The 19,972-nt window shown below is 40.0% G+C and overlaps 1 protein-coding gene across 2 annotated transcripts; it reads left to right on the top strand.

Annotated features, from left to right (window-relative positions):
* Positions 1-329: 329 nt before the first annotated feature.
* Positions 330-19,633, top strand: uso1 (USO1 vesicle transport factor). Of its 2 annotated transcripts, XM_083931039.1 has the most exons (27): positions 330-550; positions 1,677-1,763; positions 2,862-2,926; positions 3,063-3,139; positions 3,392-3,403; positions 3,676-3,729; positions 5,443-5,543; positions 5,639-5,741; positions 5,928-5,983; positions 6,656-6,776; positions 6,932-7,110; positions 7,207-7,347; positions 7,437-7,525; positions 7,621-7,775; positions 8,464-8,669; positions 8,816-8,836; positions 11,893-12,003; positions 12,295-12,413; positions 13,372-13,553; positions 13,662-13,783; positions 13,894-14,032; positions 15,404-15,570; positions 16,429-16,485; positions 16,713-16,811; positions 16,904-17,008; positions 17,237-17,452; positions 18,751-19,633. In XM_083931039.1, the coding sequence occupies exons 1-27, from the start codon at positions 485-487 to the stop codon at positions 18,823-18,825; spliced, it is 2,925 nt and encodes a 974-aa protein (XP_083787165.1). In that variant the 5' UTR covers positions 330-484; the 3' UTR covers positions 18,826-19,633. The 2 variants fall into 2 exon arrangements, with proteins under 2 accessions (XP_083787165.1, XP_083787164.1); XM_083931038.1 differs by lacking the exons at positions 330-550; positions 1,677-1,763; positions 2,862-2,926; ... (1 more) ...; positions 3,392-3,403; positions 8,816-8,836 and having other exon boundaries at positions 3,518-3,729.
* The last annotated feature ends 339 nt before the right edge of the window (positions 19,634-19,972 follow it).

Below are 19,972 nucleotides of genomic sequence, written 5' to 3' on the forward strand. Positions count from 1 at the left end.
TGCTTTTATCGAAAAGTGAAACTGATTAGTGTAAAATATGAAGCTAATAAAAATAACTTCTGATTCTGATTCTGATACTTCCATATTTTCTTTTATATTTTACAGATAAAACACCTGGTCTCTCAGAGTATTCATGCATTTTTTTCTCCTGTTATCTCTTTTGTATTATCTTTCATACAGTGATGGTGTTGGATGAAATTGGTCTTGGTTTAATCAATAACTTTTTCTTGCCCTTTAAATCAGTGAACTCAATTGTCTGCTGTTCAGCCACGTATCGCCACGTCTCCGCGCATGCGCAGTGCACCAGCATTTGTGTTCCGGGTCGATCCGTCAGTGTACACAGTAAAAAAAAGAAATCACCATTGAGTACATTTTCCCCTTTTCTATACACGTAGTTTCCACACGGACCAGTGAGGGGGGAGTCTGAGGGTTTCTTCAGGAGGAGAGACGCTTTGATCGCGGCACCGAGAGCACGTCTGTAGAGATGAACTTCTTCAGAGGAGTGATGGGGGGGCAGGCAGCCGGGCCGCAGCCGTCCGGAGCGGACACGGTAGGAAACCAGCCCTGCTAGCTGCGGCTAACTGCGGCTAGCATGTTTAGCAGCACTGTGTACCTGACAAACTGAGACCACACACACACACGTCAGCAATAAACCGTGTGTTTATACACTGAGGGTTTCTCCCTCTCTCTCTAAAACACTATGGTCTGTTAATTAAGAGGCTGGGGCCTCCATAAATCACAACTACAAGCTAGCCAGAAGGCTAATTAGCTAACGTAGCATTCCTGTCAGTGCATTTTCTGACACATCTGCTGTTTTCGCTCACTGGTGCAGCTGTAAGGAATTAAAGAAAACTGACAATTAGGACTAAAGTCATGGGGAGTATAAGCCCTCAGTCCCTCCATTTACGTCTTTCTGCAATATCTTTATTCTCAAATAACCTGCAACAATGCAGAAGCTAAATATATTCACACCCACTATGAAGGTCTGAGTCTAATCAGTCGGTCGGTCCATAACGTAGTGAACATTTCACATCATCATCCAAGGTCCAGGGTGACAACTTCAAGGTGCTTGTGATGTTCAAAGATATTCAATGAATCCTGACAGGGTGTAATAATCCCAGTATGACACAATCAGCATCTAAATGCACAGCAGCATATGGGATGCATGATAATATTCAGATCTTTGTCTGTGGACATTCCTGTTTGGCAGCATGCCCCTGCTGCAGAATGCACAGTACATTCATGAAGAAACTGTGACATTTTCACATCATTGATATCTTTCCTACTTCTGGTAATTAAACAGGAACGAATCATGAATCCGCCCTTTTTAATTAGTAAATCATATGTACAGTTTGCAGTCAATTACTGTTATCAATAATTGACCCATGCTACAGCAGTAGATGCCTGCCCCATTGTGGTTGACGCTCTTTACCCTTTTCCACCCTTCCATTCTTTTTGTCTTCTTAAATTGAAATAATGCAGCATATGTTGAATATATCTGCTGGTTGTGATTGTGTTAAGCAAAGAAAATGTTTCTTTTTCCTTTTCAGTAATTCTTTTAAAATGGATGGAAGATTAGAGGAATATTATTCTAGAAAATATGGATTTCTTTTCATCTCCTGACCACTCAAACAAAAAAATGCAAGCAAAGTAAATAATGATTCCTCTATTGACAGATCCAGAAGTTGTGTGACCGGGTAGCCTCCTCGACACTTCTAGAAGACCGCAGAGACGCTGTCCGGGCTCTCAAGTCCCTCTCTAAGGTAAACTTTAAAAACAAAGCATTTAGAAACAGGTGCTGAATTCAGGTGCTGAATTGGGTTTGTGTTTTTAATATTTAATCTTTCTGTCTTTGATATAAATGGGCTGGGCTGTAAGCCTGCTAGAAACATCGCTCATTATAAAAAGCAGTTTGAATGAAAAATGTACATTATAACCTTCTTAAAGGTTGTATTTAGATTTATTTAGATCTGGCTGCATTCATTTTTATCTATGTAGGGTTTGTGTTAAGCCACATTAGTGCTGCTTCCAGTACTTTTTTATTGAGCTGGTGTTTAGTGTATTAACATATTTAACTTACAGGAGTAGCTTTAAAGGAGGAAATAGCAGTGGAATTAAATCCCTGTTGCTTTGTATTCATGTCATGTAAATTAACTGGGACATCTGTGAATGTTTACTCCTCTGTCACACTGTCGTGGATAAACATGTCATTCGTCAAACTCTGCTGATTAAAATGAACTGTCCATGAACAGTTGTGTTCATGGACAGTTTTGTTACCGACTGCCACATCAGCCATGAGTAATGAGTTTATCAGGCATGAATAAGGGGTTTAGGAGGCACAGGGTTACACGTTAACACATAGTCAGAAACACAGGCATGGAATTCATTCAATGTTCATGATTGTTATTTTTCTTTGTCCACTTGGATTGAAATTTCTTTACTTTGAAAAAATGTCTTGTCCTTTCAACAATGGATTATTGATCTTATAAGTATTATTAAAATACTGCTATTGGTTTATAAAGCATTAAGTAGTTTAAGGCTCCAAACCATTTCTGATATGAAAGCAGCATTCATTTTGAACATTTCCAGAACAAACTTCCAGAAAACTGTGCCTGTTGTTTAAATAACATTTGGGACTATTCATTAATATCATGCAGCTGTTATTCTTCTGTTGTATCAATTATAACTTATTTTTAATCGTATATGTTATTTAACTCTTTCAAAATCCTTTATATTTTCTTGTGTTTCTTGTCTTTAATACCTTTTCATGTCTTATACACACCACTCTGACTTTACTTGTTGCTGAAAGCCCTTTACAGAGAGTTACTAACTCGCCTTGCCTTCCCTGTCACCTTTTGTAGAAATATCGCATGGAAGTTGGCACACAGGCGATGGATCACTTGATTAACATATTGCAAACTGACAGGTATGCTGATGTAGTATTTGTGTTTTTGTTTGGTCATGTTGTCCTAGAAAGAGCTTTGTGTTTTGTTTGGCTCAATTTTTTTTTAACAATGAAACCCGTGTTTTATTAACTCTACTTTGTCCTGTAAATTGAACAGGTCTGACTCTGAAATCCTTGGCTATGCTTTGGACACACTTTACAACATCATCTGCAATGATGAGGAGGAAGAACAAGGTATTATACCCTCCCATTCTTATGGGAATATTCACCTGAAATTGATTATCCTTTAACGCTAATTCCTCCTAATCTTGTGGCTACTGTCAGCGGTGACTGAGCCATTGTTTTGTTTGCATGTGTAAATGAGTTTAGTTCATGTCATCCTGGACACCAGTGAATTTGCATTCCCTCTTCTGTACACCGATGATAATGACTGCTATATGTAAAGATTCTCGTTTCTCTTTTCTCTTCCATGTTTTAACTCTACAGATGAATCAGAAGGTAAAACTCTTGACTGTGCATGACCCCCCCCCCCCCCCCCCCCCATTCCCAACCCCCTAACCACCAGCAGCACTTACAAATCATGCATTGTTCTTGGTTGGGTTGGTTGGGTTGTTGTTTACACCTGCTGCAGTACACAGATTGTACATAGCGGATAAAAGTCAAGGCTGTTTTTTATTTTGTTGTCATGGCACATCTTCTTCCACGAGAAATGAATGCAAGCTTTTTTGGGTGACGCTTTAAACTTCCTCTTTGCCCCCTTGCCCTCACAGACGCAGTAACCCCTATCCCTGCGTCAGGGAAGCATAAGAATGTTTCCATGCCTGGTCAGTACTGAAATCCAGACATCCCTGCTGTAGTTATAGTACTGCTATTTAACTAACTTCAGTAGAATCAGCTGGTATCAGAGAAGTGACTGGGAGGTTGTTTGGGTGATAACAATAACGCTTCACTAATACCATCACATCCCTGAACCTCTGTCTGCTAATATGGCATTTCTCTTTGCTCCTGTGTTTCCCTCACATTTTAATACCTGGTTGTTTTTGCACTGGTGTGGTGAAATTACACTAGCCGTTTTCACATATGAACCCTGTCTTTAGATAGTTCACACATGTCGCACACAACAGGAGATGGGTAGAGCATGCAGGAAGCAGGTAATGATGCCTTTCACAGTGCCACATTGGCTGTTCGTAATTTGTTGATAAACAATAGTGTCTCTCTCCGAAACTTGAATTTGTCATACGATTTCAGCGTCAGTCCTTACCCAAAGAAGTTCCCAAAATTCGTTGTCTCTTCAGTAACACATTTTTGTTGCCATCTTTGTGTCTCATATCACATTACTTCTTCACCCTTGGAAGCTCAAGCTCACGCTTGCTGTGAATACACTGGGCAAAGAGTGGCTGTATTCACTAATGAGCACACCCTGACATTGCATGGACAGTACTATGGAGCGGGCAGGGTAAACCTAGTTTGATGCCCTGTCCCACTGACTCTTGACATTTGCGCTCTCACATACAGCCCTGCCGGGTAATGTCTAGACAATTTCAGTTTTGCAGTGCATATGTGAAAGGGGCTTCTTTGTCATTTAGTTTGCTTCTATTGGTTTTTTTTGTCCCCCAGTATCAGTTCATTCATAGTACAAAACAATCATATTTCCTCACCTGCCTGTAGTGGTATCTAGCTTTTTGTTTTGAGATCTGTGGATTGGTAGTTACAGGCACACGGTTTCTTCAAAGATGTATTTTAACCCACATTAATTGATTTAGTTTAGTTTTGCTATAAAGTCGTGTTAGCAAAGAGTTGCCTATTTACGCATCTAACTCACTGAGAGCAAATTTAGTATTACTTTGGAGTTGTGTTTCTGGCCACCTGGCAAATGTAAGTTCAATATTCACTCTCTATCTCGGGGCTCAACCATCTCTTTAGGTGTTAAATACCCCACTATGTTCACCAGCTAGTTTCTAGCTTTTTCTGTCTGTCGTTTGGTGCTGGGCTGAGTACAGTGGGTTTATCAGAGCATTTTAACCAAATAAAGCTTCCTGCTGGGACTAGAAACAGTGCTGAAAAGTGCGATGAGGGTGAACCAAAACTGTAAAGATGCGGGCTGGAAAACCAAACCAACACGCTAAAAGAATCAAAAAAGGTTCTTTAGATAACTCTGCGTGAGTTCATCACTATAAATGACCCTCTTCATATTACTCATTTGATCCATCGCTTATATATTATATATTGATTACTGCAGCTTTAAATGTGCTTTTCCAATGCCATGCCATTGATTGGCAACATAGATAAATACATCTAAAACTATAGATACAATTTAAGTTTAAGTAACTTCTAAATCATGGCCTGATTGCTAGGTGAGTATACTCACTCTCACTGTAATGGTGTTGCTAACCAGCTCTTCCCACTTTAAGTGTTTATTCCTGTGTGTACACAGTAACCCTACTGAGCTCACCCTATTCACCCTCCTGTCCAGCTGTCTCGCGTTTCTCCCTTTTATTGGACGCTTTACGAACTACAGCTTTCATTCTCCTTCACAGATGAGACTGCCCAGAAGCAGGCAGATGACCTTGGTGCCCAGTTCACAGACCAGTTCATTCAGGACTCTGAGCATGTAACTCTGCTTCTCACTCTGTTAGAGGTACTAAACCTTTTTTTTTTTTGCTTAAAGACGTCTGTGGTGTTATATTTGTCTAAACAACTGCCTGTTGATTTATGCATTGTTGTGATTTTTAGGAGTTTGACTTCCATGTACGTTGGCCTGCAGTGAAGCTGTTGACTGCTATCCTGAAGAACCAGGGTGTCCAGGTCCAGGGTATCATTCTGGTCAGTCCCATGGGTGAGTCGCTCCTCTCCATGTGTGATCAAACTTGTTTTCGACTGTCAGGCTTTTACTCGCCCTCAGTTTTACATTAACATTTCTGTTTCCCTTTACTGAGAGCACACACAAAGATGTTTGTCAATAAGGGGTTCTCTACTTCAACCAGTAATTAACAGCTGTTTTTATATATGTTTTCACTCTCAGGTGTTTCCAGATTGATGGACTTATTGGCAGACTCTCGAGAAGTAATTCGCAATGATGTAAGTACTTGTCACTGCTGCCACGTTCAGACCGACTAAAGCTCTGTGTGAAAAAACGCAGCCCTCTCGTTCATTTCAATGAGGCCAGTTTGTCTAACATAACATCATCCAGTAAAGGGCTGTGTTGACCAATCGAATACATGCAGGCGCACGTTCCTGATGGATTACTTTGTAACGTGAACATTGCATTTGTACTCCGTACCTCACAATTGTTACAACAAAGATGAAACAACTGCAGCTGTGATAACTTTCCAGAGTTGTAAAATCTTGTGTCAAGACGGACCAAACACCATTTGTCTGAACACAATGCTGACATTGTCGTGACACAGACCTGGATTGAGGTCTGAACCATAGATTGTATATAAAGATCGACTGCTTGATAGAAGTGACTCAAGCCAAAACATCTTACTTGCATCAGTATAAGTGTAAAGTCCCGCCCCACCATGTTAGCGGATGGGACATGGGCCAAGCTAAAAAATCAAAATCCACCTCAAATACATTCTTCTCTTATGTAGATAGTTTTAACACGCCGATGTTGATGCTGATGGCGCGTTGTCCATCTTTATAGGCAATCTATGGACTGAACACTTACAAGTAACACTTACACTTACACTAACAAGTACAGCCCTTTTTGTTATTTGAATGACAACATTTATTTTTTGCTCTCAACAGGGTTTGCTGTTGCTTCAACAGCTGACTAAAAGCAATGCTGCCATTCAGAAAATTGTGGCATTCGAAAACGCGTTTGAGCGTCTTCTAGATATCATCACAGAAGAGGGCAGCAGTGATGGAGGTAAGAGGATTTTGAGATGTCTGATCTTCAATAAAGAATTGTCTCTAAAGACTTAAATATAATTCAGTTTCTTGTATATTCTCTAATCAAAATGGTAAGATTATCATTTTACTTGGGAGATACGTTCTTAGACACACCCTTTCCCTCCTGTGCAGGCATTGTGGTGGAGGACTGTTTGCTGCTGCTGCTCAACCTGCTAAAGAACAACAGCTCCAATCAGAACTTCTTCAAGGAGGGCTCCTACATTCAGAGAATGAAGCCCTGGTTTGAGGTCGGTGATGATAACTCTGGCTGGTCTGCGCAGAAGGTCACCAACCTCCACCTCATGCTGCAGGTGAGGCGGAACGATCACGCTGAAGTGTTGCTAATTTAACAAGCCAAACAATAGTATGTTGTTTTGCTATAATCTCGTACAATGTTCTGGTCCCAGCTGGTGCGGGTCATGGTGTCTCCAGTGAACTCTCCTGGAGCTACAGCCAGCTGTCAGAAGTCCATGTACCAGTGTGGTCTGCTGCAGCAGCTGTGCACCATCCTCATGGCCACTGGTGTGCCTGCTGACATCCTCACTGAGGTAAACACAGAAAGTTCAACCAAATACAAGGAAGGGCTCCCTTTGAGACTTACTGCATTCAAGCTTGCGATGTGGCCACTTTCTTTCAGACCATCAACACTGTATCGGAGGTCATCAGGGGCTCACAGGTCAACCAGGACTACTTTGCATCTGTCAACGCTCCTTCAAATCCACCAAGGTAAGATGCAACCAATGAGCCGAGACATTAAGTCGCCTGTATTCACCTGAATCTGATCCAACTTTCTCTCTGATCTGTTTTTCTTTTGTCCATAGACCAGCCATCGTGGTGTTGCTCATGTCCATGGTGAATGAGAGACAACCATTTGTGCTTCGCTGTGCAGTCCTCTACTGTTTCCAGTGTTTCCTGTACAAAAACCAGAAAGGCCAAGGGGAGATTGTGGCTACGCTACTGCCCTCCACCATCGATGGTCAGTTACATTAAGCTGAAAACTTATAAGTGGACATTATCCGTTTGTTTTACTTTAATTTTCAGGTTGCCCTGATGAGTAATCATATGTTTTCCCCATACAGACAGTCCTCCGGTAGGTTAATCCATTTTGGGAATGCAGTGTCTTTAACTTTCTATATGACACCTTTCCAGAGTAATATTAAAGTTGGATCCGTACTAAAGATGATCAGTCCCTCATTGTAAAACCTTTTTTCAAGCCGTCTACTCACACTTTTAACTTTTAAATATTGACATCTCTGCTTTATAACTATTAAACATGTACATTTTTTTAATGGTTATGTTTTAGACCCAACACATTTAAAACACTTACAGGTTGATATTTAATAAATAAATGCATAAATAAAATAGTAGCAGTTGTGGGTGTAGGACAAGCGTTATTAGACAGTGAATCATCTGCATTGTTTTTTGATTTATGGATATTGGTGGACAAATATTATATATACAGGGTATTAAACTTTTTAAGTGCAATAGATATATTATTTTATTTCTTTTTAATTTGTAAATCTATCTTTTTATGTGTTTAGGTGTTTCTTTAACACCAGAATTTACACGATTCACATGCACCACTCACGCTTAGAGAGGGAGGGACTATTTTTTTCATCTATTTACAAGTATTTATTTCTTGACTTGCTCACTTTTTCCCGCAGCCAATTCTATCTCAGCGGGCCAGCTGCTGTGTGGAGGCCTGTTCTCAGTAGACTCTCTGTCCAACTGGTGTGCCGCTGTGGCCTTGGCTCATGCCTTGCAGGACAACCTCACACAGAAGGAGCAGCTGCTGAGGGTCCAACTGGCCACCAGCCTGGGAAAGCCCCCCGTCTCCCTGCTGCAGCAGTGCACCAACATCCTCTCTCAGGTAGGACAATACCAATGGCACTTAGCTGCTAGAATGAGGAAGATGCTCTGTGACTGGGTAGTGAGTTTTTTTTTGTTGTCAAATTATGGTTAATATTGAAATGTCAACCACAGTGAATAGAACAGTGTCACGTTGTGGTTTTGCAGGGAGATAAGATCGTCCGACGGGTAAGTAACGTGTGTCTATGTGTGTTGTGAATGTTCGGGCGGCACTTGTGCTGGATATTTTGGCTTGGCATCTGTAGTAGAGGTCTCGTTGGCCCACGTTTTGGGGGATCTTGCTTTCTTTTAACTCTTTACTACCCCTCTTTCGTCCCTTAACTTATGGCTATCACTAGTAAGTACACGAGAAGTTCAGAGAAAAGGGACACAGCAACTGTTTTTTTGTGGTTTTGTCATCCTAACACTTGCATCGAGCTGTGATTTTGGTACATTTGCTGTGCTTTGCGCACTTATCTGTGTGTTTAGGAAGTGTGTTGCAGGAGCTTTTGGGCCTTTTCCTGTCCGAATGAGAGCTCTCCACCATTTCTTGTCTTGTTCTTTTACTTACACGTATCTGCTCACAAAAGCACAGAGCAGGTGCTATAAGATTTTCTACTTTATATTGTACAAGGATTGTTACATTTTCACTGTGGACTCAGGTGGTTACAAACTATACCTAGGAGTTGTAGTTTTTAGTTTTAGGATGACGGTTGAAATTATTCAGCAATACTTAACCAACCTTCCTGTTATTCCTGGGAGTTGTCAGTTTTTATTCCTCTCTTCATGCATCCCCTGGAGCTGCCAGTTCTTCTGTTTTTCTCTCATTGTAGATTCTGGGAACGGGGATTAATTGGCAGTCTGCTAAAATGCTCGTACCTTTTCTGGTAAAACTCCTTTCTCTCGGTTTCGGCTAGCTTGGTTTCAAGTGAGGTGACCAGGCCCAGATCAGGAGAAAAAGGCCCCCTCTCCTGTACGTCCGTGTTTCTTGGTCATGTTCATCCAGGAGAAGTAAGGAGGGGGCCAGCACCATGGTTTGATGTGGGGATCTGTTGCGTTGCCAGTCGAGCAGAGGGTAAAAGTGGAGGTCTGGCGAACTGAACCCCAATAATAAAAATGGGCTCTAGAAATGTCCTTTTCTGGTTGTGATGGAGTCTGAGTAAGAGCAGGACCTGTCTCCAGGTGAAGTTTAGGTTTTTCACTGGACTGTTGCACTAAGGAAGCAGCTGAACTCGAAGGTGAAGCCCTCACTTAGGTTCCTTAATAGGATATGACTGGATAGAATGAGAGTGGGAACAGGGTGAGGAGCTTGGATATTCGGAAGTAGCCCGGAATATAACTCCTGCTCCTCTATGTTGAAAGGAGACAGTGGAGGTAGTTTTGGACAGGTGAACAGGTTTTCAAGGAAGGGATGTCTTTACTTTTCATTTAAACCATTACGCTGTAGTTTTAACTACAGACACATAAAGACGCCCAGTGTGTGATTTATTTATTTTGCAGAGGGCAATGTTTGTTAAATGAATACGAGTGGTCATTTTCCTGTCTTATTGTTTTCCTCTTCATTTTTGCATATCGTCACATTTGGAGACTAAATCTGAAAAGGTGATTTTGTAAGTTTTTGTAGCTTGTAATGCTGTTAAGTTTTTACCCACACCTTCATTGCTCAGACCTCCATACTCCAACATCAATTTGTGGCATTTCACAAAAGGCAAGAGGTCTGCTGTTTGTAAAGCATGATGTGCATTAAGTGTTAATGCACAATCTTATTAGCGGCCTTAACCTGCAGTGTAGAGTTAACAGATTATATTCACGTCTGCACTGTGTCTTAATCTGCGTTGATTTTCATCATTTTGCATTTCAACTCCATGAAGACCATCCTTTCTTATCTACCGCTGATTGAGATGAATTATTCAGCATAATCACTTAAATGTAATGTCTCCATTGAAAGCTGACTTTTGTAAAAAAAACCCAATAATAATAAGGAAATGAGTCCTTGCGGAGGTCTGTTCCAGGTCTGAAACCTCTCTCAGATGTTTCTCAAAGCTGTTTTCATGGAAATGCATGATCATTTATCTATCACCTTTTCATTATCATTACAGTTCATTTTTGTTCTCAAAAAGCACATTAAGCAGGTTTTTGCTTTGCATGTGCTGATAGCTGGAACACAGTTTCTATTACGATTTAGTGATACTTGGATTGAAAGTCATCAGTGGCTCGCTGAATTAAAATTGCAAACCACAAACTAAAGATAATTGTTGAATACCTTATGGCTCGAGGTAACGATGAGGTTGTTTTTAAGGCTTATTAATACAGAATACCTAACTTTGTTTGAATATACTGAATATATTCATTTTCACTGTTTCCTTGTTTTTTTGCTTGCGGTAACCTTATTACCTACTAACGTTTGATGTGATTTGAAGTGCTCCCAATTAAGCGTTTATGATTTTACTTAACCCTGTTCTTATTTGTGTTAATTGGGAAATCAAATGCAGCGTTTTTACTTCTACAATGTCAAGATGGGAGGAAAATTACATTTATTGTTCAGAGCCTGACCGTTATGGGATTTTTGAGATGGATTATAGAGGGGAGAAATTCACTGGTTATTATGGCGGCCGATTTTTGAGCATTTATGAAGATAGATCTGTTTTTATATGGATCGTGCACCAATTTTGCACCTATTATGGAAATGTGTTACAAAAATAACCACTGAGAAAAAAAAAAGAATACATTTAAATAAAATAAACGGCTGAATATACATCATGTTCAGTATCAGCCAGTTGCTGACAATTTGTGTAAAGAATAAATACAAGTAGAATAAATCTCTGTATGTCTCCATTTCTAAACCAACTCAAGCACTGTTCAAAAAATGTTTCCATATCAGCATCTGCTGTTATGTCCGTGATAGGCTACTATCGGCCAAATATCTGGCTCTATTATTGTTACAAATATGCCAACAAAATTAATGCTCTTTTTAACAGCAACTCTTAGTTAAGCACTTTTGTTGCCATTTTATCAGCCTCCCCTTTACTTTCTTTTTTTCCTAATTTTAATTTGACACATCTGCAAACTCTAATTAATTGTAATATTGGTTGCCATTGTGATCCCATATTAACATCTGGTTCTTCTTTGTCTAAACCCAAAATCTTGTAATCTTTTTGAGAATATTACTGATTTGTTCTAAATTGGACTCCTTTACTCTCATTAAAGGAGCACATGTTGACATTTGTTTTCTTTTTTCTTTTCAGGGCAGTAAAGTGCAGACCAGGGTGGGCCTCCTCATGCTGCTGTGTACTTGGATCAACAACTGTCCAATCGCTGTCACTCACTTTCTACACAATCAGGAAAACGTTCCCTTTGTATCCTTAAAGCAGCTTGCAAGCCATCCAATTACTTCATTACAATAAATGTCTGCATTTAGTCACAGCTTTGTTAGCAAACTATTAAACTGTTACTGAATATTCATTTAACTTCTTTCAGATGTATCGTATATTTTCATTTTTTATAAAAAACTTTTTAGGAAATCATTCAGATTTAGGGCTAGGTAATATATAATATGGTACAATTTATTATTATTTTTTTAAATGGTTGTTTGAGTCTAAAAATCGAGTGGTATTGAATGAATCCTTGACTCGTTGTGACTCCTGCAGCTGACAGCACAGATCTCAGAGAACTTAGGAGAGGATGAAAGGTTGGTGCAGGGCCTGTGTGCGCTGCTTCTCGGCATCTGCATCTATTACAACGACAACTCGCTGGAAAACTACACCAAGTAAGTGTTGGCTCACACGCATCTTGAAGTAAACGCGTTCACATGAACTGCTGTAGTCTTATTAGTCTCAAACCCAAGTTCACACACCATTGTAATTCCACATAGTTTGCACCATATTGGTCTATTTCAAGTGTGTTAAAACTATTGAGTTTTTGTGTGGGTGGATTTGGACTGATTGAAGTTATATAGTGGGAACACAGTTTCTCCCTTTTTGTTATGAACAGTATATACACATACTGTATGAAAATAGTATAATAAGCCTGCTGTTGTGATTCAGATTTAGACCAACTTTATTTTCTTATACTGGGAAATAAATTTAGTCCAGTGCTCCAGACACCAATCCGCAATAAATAACAAAACAAAGGAAAACAACATAGTCATAATAAAACACAGCTGATTTTAGATAAAGCAATAAAGTCAATAAAACAGTCATACAGAAACTGCTGTGGAAACTGATTAATTTGGTGTGTATGTATTAATTTTTATAACAGGAGCATGATAAAAACAAAACAAAGTTCAGTCAGTTTGAATTTAATTACTTGGATACAGACGCTTGGAAGCCAATTTCCACCAGTAAAATTAAACTTAGCCTTGTGATTTAAAAATGAAGATCTGTAAGTCATTATAGTGAGTTATACTGTAATTTCAAAATGATGAGAAACCTTTTCAATCTTTTGACTTGGGCTACCATCACGGAAGAGAGCAATAAGTAATGATCTCCGTGTTTTCCTCTGTTTTGTTATTACAGTGATACTTCCATTCCCTTGGCCTTTGTCATTCAATTCATGTGCTTATATAGCATATTAACGTTCAAAAACCCACACAGGAATGAATACACAGCTTATCTAAATTCCCCAACTTGATAAAACCAAGGAAAGATTGAATTACTCACCAACATTATTTGTTAAGAAGCTGTACCCTGTTTTAACACCTGCCACCCCGTCTTTGACTTTGTCAGAGAGAAGCTAAAGCAGCTCATCGAGAAGCGGATTGGAAAGGAGAACTTTGTAGAGAAACTGGGCTTCATCACCAAGCATGAGCTGTACTCGCGGGCGGCTCAGAAGCCTCAGCCGGTCTTCCCGTCTCCGGAGCAGATGCTGTTTGACCACGAGTTCACCAAGCTGGTCAAAGAACTGGAGGGTCAGTCGGAGACACTTCTTCACGTCATCCACTGATAATCGATTCATCAGGGCAGTTTCAAAGTAAAAATGGTGTTTTGCTAATTATTTCTCCCACTGCTCTAAACAGGCGTGATCACCAAAGCAGTTCACAAATCGAGTGAGGAGGAGAAGAAGGAAGAGGAGGTGAAGAAGACGTTAGAACAACACGACAACATCGTAACTCAGTATAAAGAGCTGATCAGAGAACAGGTAAACAACAGAATGATTCTACATGCTTGTTTCATTTCTGTGTATTTGGTGGTACTTGTGTTTGACGTACTCTCCTGTTGAGGGTTTCATTTTGACCGTGTGATCCTCAGGACGCTCAGATCCAGGAACTGAAGGAGCAGGTAGAGTCCATGTCGTCTCAGAACGAACAGATGCAGACTACAGTCACTCAGCAGCTGTCTCAGATCCAGCAGCACAAGGATCAGTACAACATCCTCAAGCTAAAATTAGGTGGGTTCACCTCATTGCATGACTTGTAAGGGATCTTTTGCTCCTGTAGAAAGAAGTACTCCATGTCTGGTTTGTCAGTTGAATAAGCAATAAGCACATTTTGAGTTAAAAGTTAAATGTCCTTAATTTATTTTTTTAAACTCACAACTCTGATCTTGATTTCATATATTAGGCCACCATCCCTGTTGATGATATTGTTTTACTGCTTAATTGTGGAAATATGAGGTAGGCAGTGACATCGCAAGATACAGTTTTACAACCGTGTGCAGAGGACACATCATTATCAGAGAGGTTTCTAAGGAGTAGTTCGATATTTTAGGAAAATTTAGGAATATTTTACACACATTTGCTTTCGTTCACAAATACAATATAAAAATGACTATGTAGTTTTAGGGGAGATATGTAGGATCCCATGGAGTCTTGGTGTTTCAGTAAGGTGGTCGAGTTTAGTACCATCATATATGGATGGACCCTACCATCATACCTGTATAGAAATGCAAACTAAAACTTCTGCTCCCCGAACATATCTGGCAATAATCCTTGCTTGAGATGCTACGCAGAAGTGCTCATCAATGGATAAACTGTTAGTCAAGAAATAAGCTGCATCATGTAACTCCCCTGGGAAAAAACAAACAAATTGTTTTTACATTTTTGTTTGTGTACCAATTAAAGACTCCATGTTAATTATTGAGCTTTAGATGTGCTGGTAAGTGTTTTTTTTAACTTTAGACACAGCCCCTGCTTCCAGTCTTTATGCTAAGCTAAGCTAACAACGTCCCAGCTCTAGTGCCATAGAGAGATGGATAGAGATCACTTGAGATAATTAAAAGTTTGTGCACAGACAGGAGTGATATCAGTCGTTTCATCACACATTAAACTATTCCCTTAACAATTAAATCCAGGAAGGAGCGTTCTCAACCGGATGTTGAAAATAACAGTTTAAGAAGTAATTTTCCTCCAAATAAGTATTGAAGATAATGTGGTTAAACTGGGCTTGTTTAAAGCCTGTTCGATGGCTCATGTGGTTTCCATGAGGCCTTATCTAAAGGAGTTTAAGTAGTGAGTTAAAAGTTATAACCGCTAAAAACTACAGTGTATAAATAAAACCCAGGGTGTAAACAGACTTTAAAGCAGCTCACAAAATGACCAAGTGAAACAATCTGAACACTTCCTCTAATATGATTATTTACTGTACGAGAGCCACACTGATTTTAATCCATGCTGATAAAGAGACTCACATTTTGAAATCAGTATCAACCTTAAAAATCCATGATCACTCATTACCGATTAACAGTAGCTGGTTTTGTATTATGTTATAAATCAGTATCTATATCATTATATCACATTCCCACATGTGTGTTTTAACTTCAGGTAAGGAGAACCAGAGTCAGTCTAACAGCCAAGGAGACGGCTCTCAGATGAACGGGCTGCAGACGGAGGAGCTCACACAGCTCAGAGAGGAGGTGGAGGAGCTCCGCAAGCAGCACACACTCCTTCAGACACAACTCGGTGACAAAGACGTGCTCATCGACACCCTGGTTAGTAAATGTCTACATGCGAAGTTTGTTTGTGTAAGCTTCAGTTGGAGGTGGATGAGCTGTGCAGGAAAAACACACACCCTCCAGACACCCTGGGGAGCGTTTCCTCAACAACAGTGGCGGTTCCAACAACAGAACAGTTTCTCTGATTGGATTCACGTTTGACATCTAAACAGCAGTTAACTAAACTTCAAACCAAAGCCAGACAACAGTACAGCAAATCAGTTCTGTATTTGGTTGATAAATACTTCTCTGGGGACTAGAAGTTTGTGGCTGCTCTGATTGGTCAGCATTTCCAGGCCTTCAACATCTGCCATTGCAGCTGGGGAATGACTGTTCACACACACATATATATATATATATATATATATATATATAGTGTGTGTGGTTGGGACATCAGGTGTCCTGACGGCTCGTTTACAGGCACAGTTTCTGAATACAGGCTGTGTGCATTTCTCTGTGGATTAGACTAGACTGAGCGTTTTATTATACTTTCACAGTATTTATTTGGCACCTCGACCTGCTTTATATCAAATAAAAGACATGGAAATCTCTTACTCTTCTTTGTTTTTTTTATCACAGTAAATTGAACATCTTTGTGTTTTGGCAAGATTTTAAAGATGTCCATTCGGCTCAGGGAAACTGTGTTGGATGTTTTTCACAATTTTCTGACATCCTTTAGATAAATTCTATAATAAGAAAATAATCTGCACATTAATTAACAATGAGATAGTACAGCCCTATGCTGACTATAATCCTACAATTAGAACTGGATGTAGAGTTTCACTTTAATCCTCTCACAGTGAAAAAGTCAAGTGCATCACTGATGTATTTTGTTCTCTCTGTTTGTGACTGTAGAGGTCAGAGAAAGCAGAAGGTTCAGCAGGAGGATCAGACAACACAGAACTACTCAAGGTGGGATTCATTACTGTGCACTGCCCCTTTAACAACGTCAAACTGACCTTTGTTTTCCAATTAATATGTGTTAAAGATGAGGCTGACAATATTCTATATTGATCTGTTTGTCAACAACAAAAGAATAAAATCCAGTCTGATGTTTTTAAAAAAATTGAAGGTAATTTATTTATATATAACATGTATTGTTTTGGTGTTTAATTGTTGTTTGATTCTGGTTTTTGCAGGAGCTGGAGGCTCTGAGGAGTCAGGTCCAGTCCCAGTCGACAGAAATTAACCAGATGAAGACCGAGAGACAAGAGCTGATCAGAAGAGCTGAAGCTGTGGTAAATATCATGCAAATATGACATTCTCTACCAAATATCACATCATTCTTGACAGACACTAAATTAATCAACCTCCCACTGGTTCCTCTCAGTCCTCGGACGCAGTCTCCAGCAGTGACAGCTCATTAGACACTGCCAAGATGGCGGAAGTAGAGAGCAGACTCGCAGCACAGACGGCCGAGACAGAAAGACTCAAGGTGTGTAGAATAACTGTTTATCAAAATGTGTGTATGACTGTGAAGCGTCACTTCACCCTGATTTATGTCCAATATTTATACACCAGTTGGCTCTGATCTCTTTGAAATTATTTATCTATTCATGGAATGCTTTTATTCCTGCGTATTTGCATTTATGGATCATTCTGTTTAACTACACCTGTCCCACCCCCAACCAATCTGTCCTCTCCTTCTTTTTCATTGGTTCAGGAGGAAGCAAAGAGCTTGTCGGAGAGCCGGGCGGACCTGGAGCAGCAGCTAGCTTCAGCCACTAGCACAGCGGCCATCCTGCAGACAGAGAAAGCAAAGCTGCAAACAGAGGTGCAAGAGTCCAAGAAGGAGCAGGATGACCTGCTGATGCTGCTGGCAGACCAGGACCAGAAGATCCATAGCCTCAAGCAGAGACTCAAAGACCTGGGAGAGACGGTAGACAAATCAGTATTGTGTTTTTTAATCTAAATTTATCAGGAGTTTTAACCCGTTACCTCATAGGTGCTCAAAGGCTCCAAACTTGTGGAAAATGGAGGTTGCATAATTCAGACAGTAAAGTACAGGAGTAAGACATTTGAAATAACCTGAAATACAACAGTGTTGGAGCAAGAAGTTATTAGAATAATGCTGCATTCACATGAAAGTAGACGGCAAATCGGCAATGGTAACTGTTTTTGCCGTCCACTGTAACAGATTTTACAACAGGATTTTACGCAGTTCCCTTACACAAGGAGAAAACGTTGGCTATCTGGGCGAGAAGCTAATCATTTTGGTGTAGCGGCATCAAGAATTATATGACCAGGGCCCGAAATCCTAGCAAGATATCACAGGAAGCCACATGCATTACGAGAATACTTACATAAAAAATAGACTGTTCCCGTGCTGTCCAAAAGGGGGTGTTTGTCTGCCATCTGCCTGATTTCATGTGAATGCAGCCTAAAGACCTTTTTAAACACGTTTTTTCATGAGATTAATTAACGTCATGTTTTTTTCGAACTGTTGTTTTTGTCATGACTACTTTCACACAGAACGTGAAAATTAATTAAGCGACGTAACAGTCTTTTTTAGAACAAAGTTTTCTGAGCTTTCGTACCGCAAATTAAGGCACAAGGATTATAAACAACAATACAGAAGCGCCATAATTCGGTTCAAGACGGCAAACTGTACTCCTTTTAACCTTGACAAAGGCAGCACATACCAAACCACTCTGTCCGCTCTTATCTTTCACAATAAAAGCCCTAGACTGCGTAATTGTTGAGTTTTTCTGGAAGGTCAAGCACATCACCCGTGACCCTCATTTGGACATCCATTTTGTCATAAATTACAGCTGTTTTTGCTGAAAGCTGGAATTATGCTTATGAGAATGCCTCTGCAAACCTACATAGTGAAGGAAAAGAAAAAAAACATTCAAATGTCTCCAAAGGACCTCCTGCACATTTGGCTCAATGCAGCACAAAGAATCAGACGCTTCAAGTAGCTGATAATGGCCAGCATGTTGTCCTCCGTATCCACTCATTCATTTTATCTGTCCATCAAGGCAATAACAAGATTTCAAAGCTTCTAGTAAACTAAATGCCTGCTCCCAGCTTAACCAGTTAACTGTGGTGGTAGTTTTTGGTAGCAGAGATGTCGCGAGTAGTAAGCTTCATGAAACAACTTTGTACTCTGTGTCCCCACCACTCAGCTGTGTTTTGTGTGTTTGCTTTAGTTAGACTGTGACTCTGTCCTTGCAGGTGGACGATGAAGACGACCTTGACACCAGGGACCAAACAGACGACGATTACGAGGATGATGAAGACGAGGACTAGAGGAAAGGCACTGAGAGAAAAGAGGAGGAGAGATGGGAATATTTTGTCTGCCAACAGGCAAGAAAAAAACTTTGCTGAAAACACACCTGAGAAACTGAAGAATAGGACTAATATATTGATGCAGTTTCTCTCTCCAGCTGCCATGCTATCTTCATTTTTCTTTACCTTCTTGTCACGTCACATGTACATGTTAGTTATTTGGGCATTTTCCCAAGGACTCACTTTTCAGTGTCCGCGAAAAGATTTGAAACATGTCAGTGCATTCATCTCTGCTACTTTTACCATCAGTTTGTGATGGATTTTACAGTACCAGTCTTGTGTTTATTGTAACGTACTGTCACATAGTTTGTAATCACAAGAAAAAACGCTAGATTAATATTGACACACAAGTCATCTGGAAAATTAAGAGGAGGATGGGGAGGATTTAAAATGTAGCAAAAAGGCAACTATAAACGGATTTAATATTATTCTCATTTTATCATAAACATGACATACGATGCACCTGCATCACTAGGATCACCTGCAACGTGTCACTGTGCTGCACCCTGGAAATATCTTCCCAACCCAATCGGTTCAGTGTGTTACAGTATTTCAGCACTCAGAGAGTTGTTCCATTTCTTTTTGACAACACAACCTTACCGCTCTAAGATATGCTGCAAAACACTGACAGAAAACATGTAAAGACAAAAAAGATATTTTTGCAACTTTTTGTCCAGTTCTGGCATCCAGCTTCTGTATGATATTGTGTAACTTATCAGTTTATGAGCCACATGGAAATAAATAAAGAATCTATCAGTCTGTATGCCTGAATGGAGGGATAATTGTAGATAAATTAAATTTTACTAAATCCACAATGAGACTTTTGTATCCGTCTTTCTGGAATATCTGTGTGCCAATATAGGGATGGATTTATTTTTTTAAAGATTATTTTTTGGGCAGTTTTTCATTATAAAGGACAGACAGGAAATGGTGTGAGAGAGAGGGGGAGACATGCAGCAAAGGGTTGCAGGTCGGATTCAAACCGGCAGCCGCTGCCTCGAGGACCTTCAGCCTCTTTGCATGGGGCGATTGCTCTAACCACTGTGCCACCGACCGATCACATCATTATAAATATAATTCCTATGTTTCAGTATCTTTCTGGTCCTGG

The sequence above is a fragment of the Echiichthys vipera genome, assembly GCF_963691815.1.
Source record: "Echiichthys vipera genome assembly, chromosome: 2".
NCBI classification, from domain to species: domain Eukaryota; kingdom Metazoa; phylum Chordata; class Actinopteri; order Perciformes; family Trachinidae; genus Echiichthys; species Echiichthys vipera.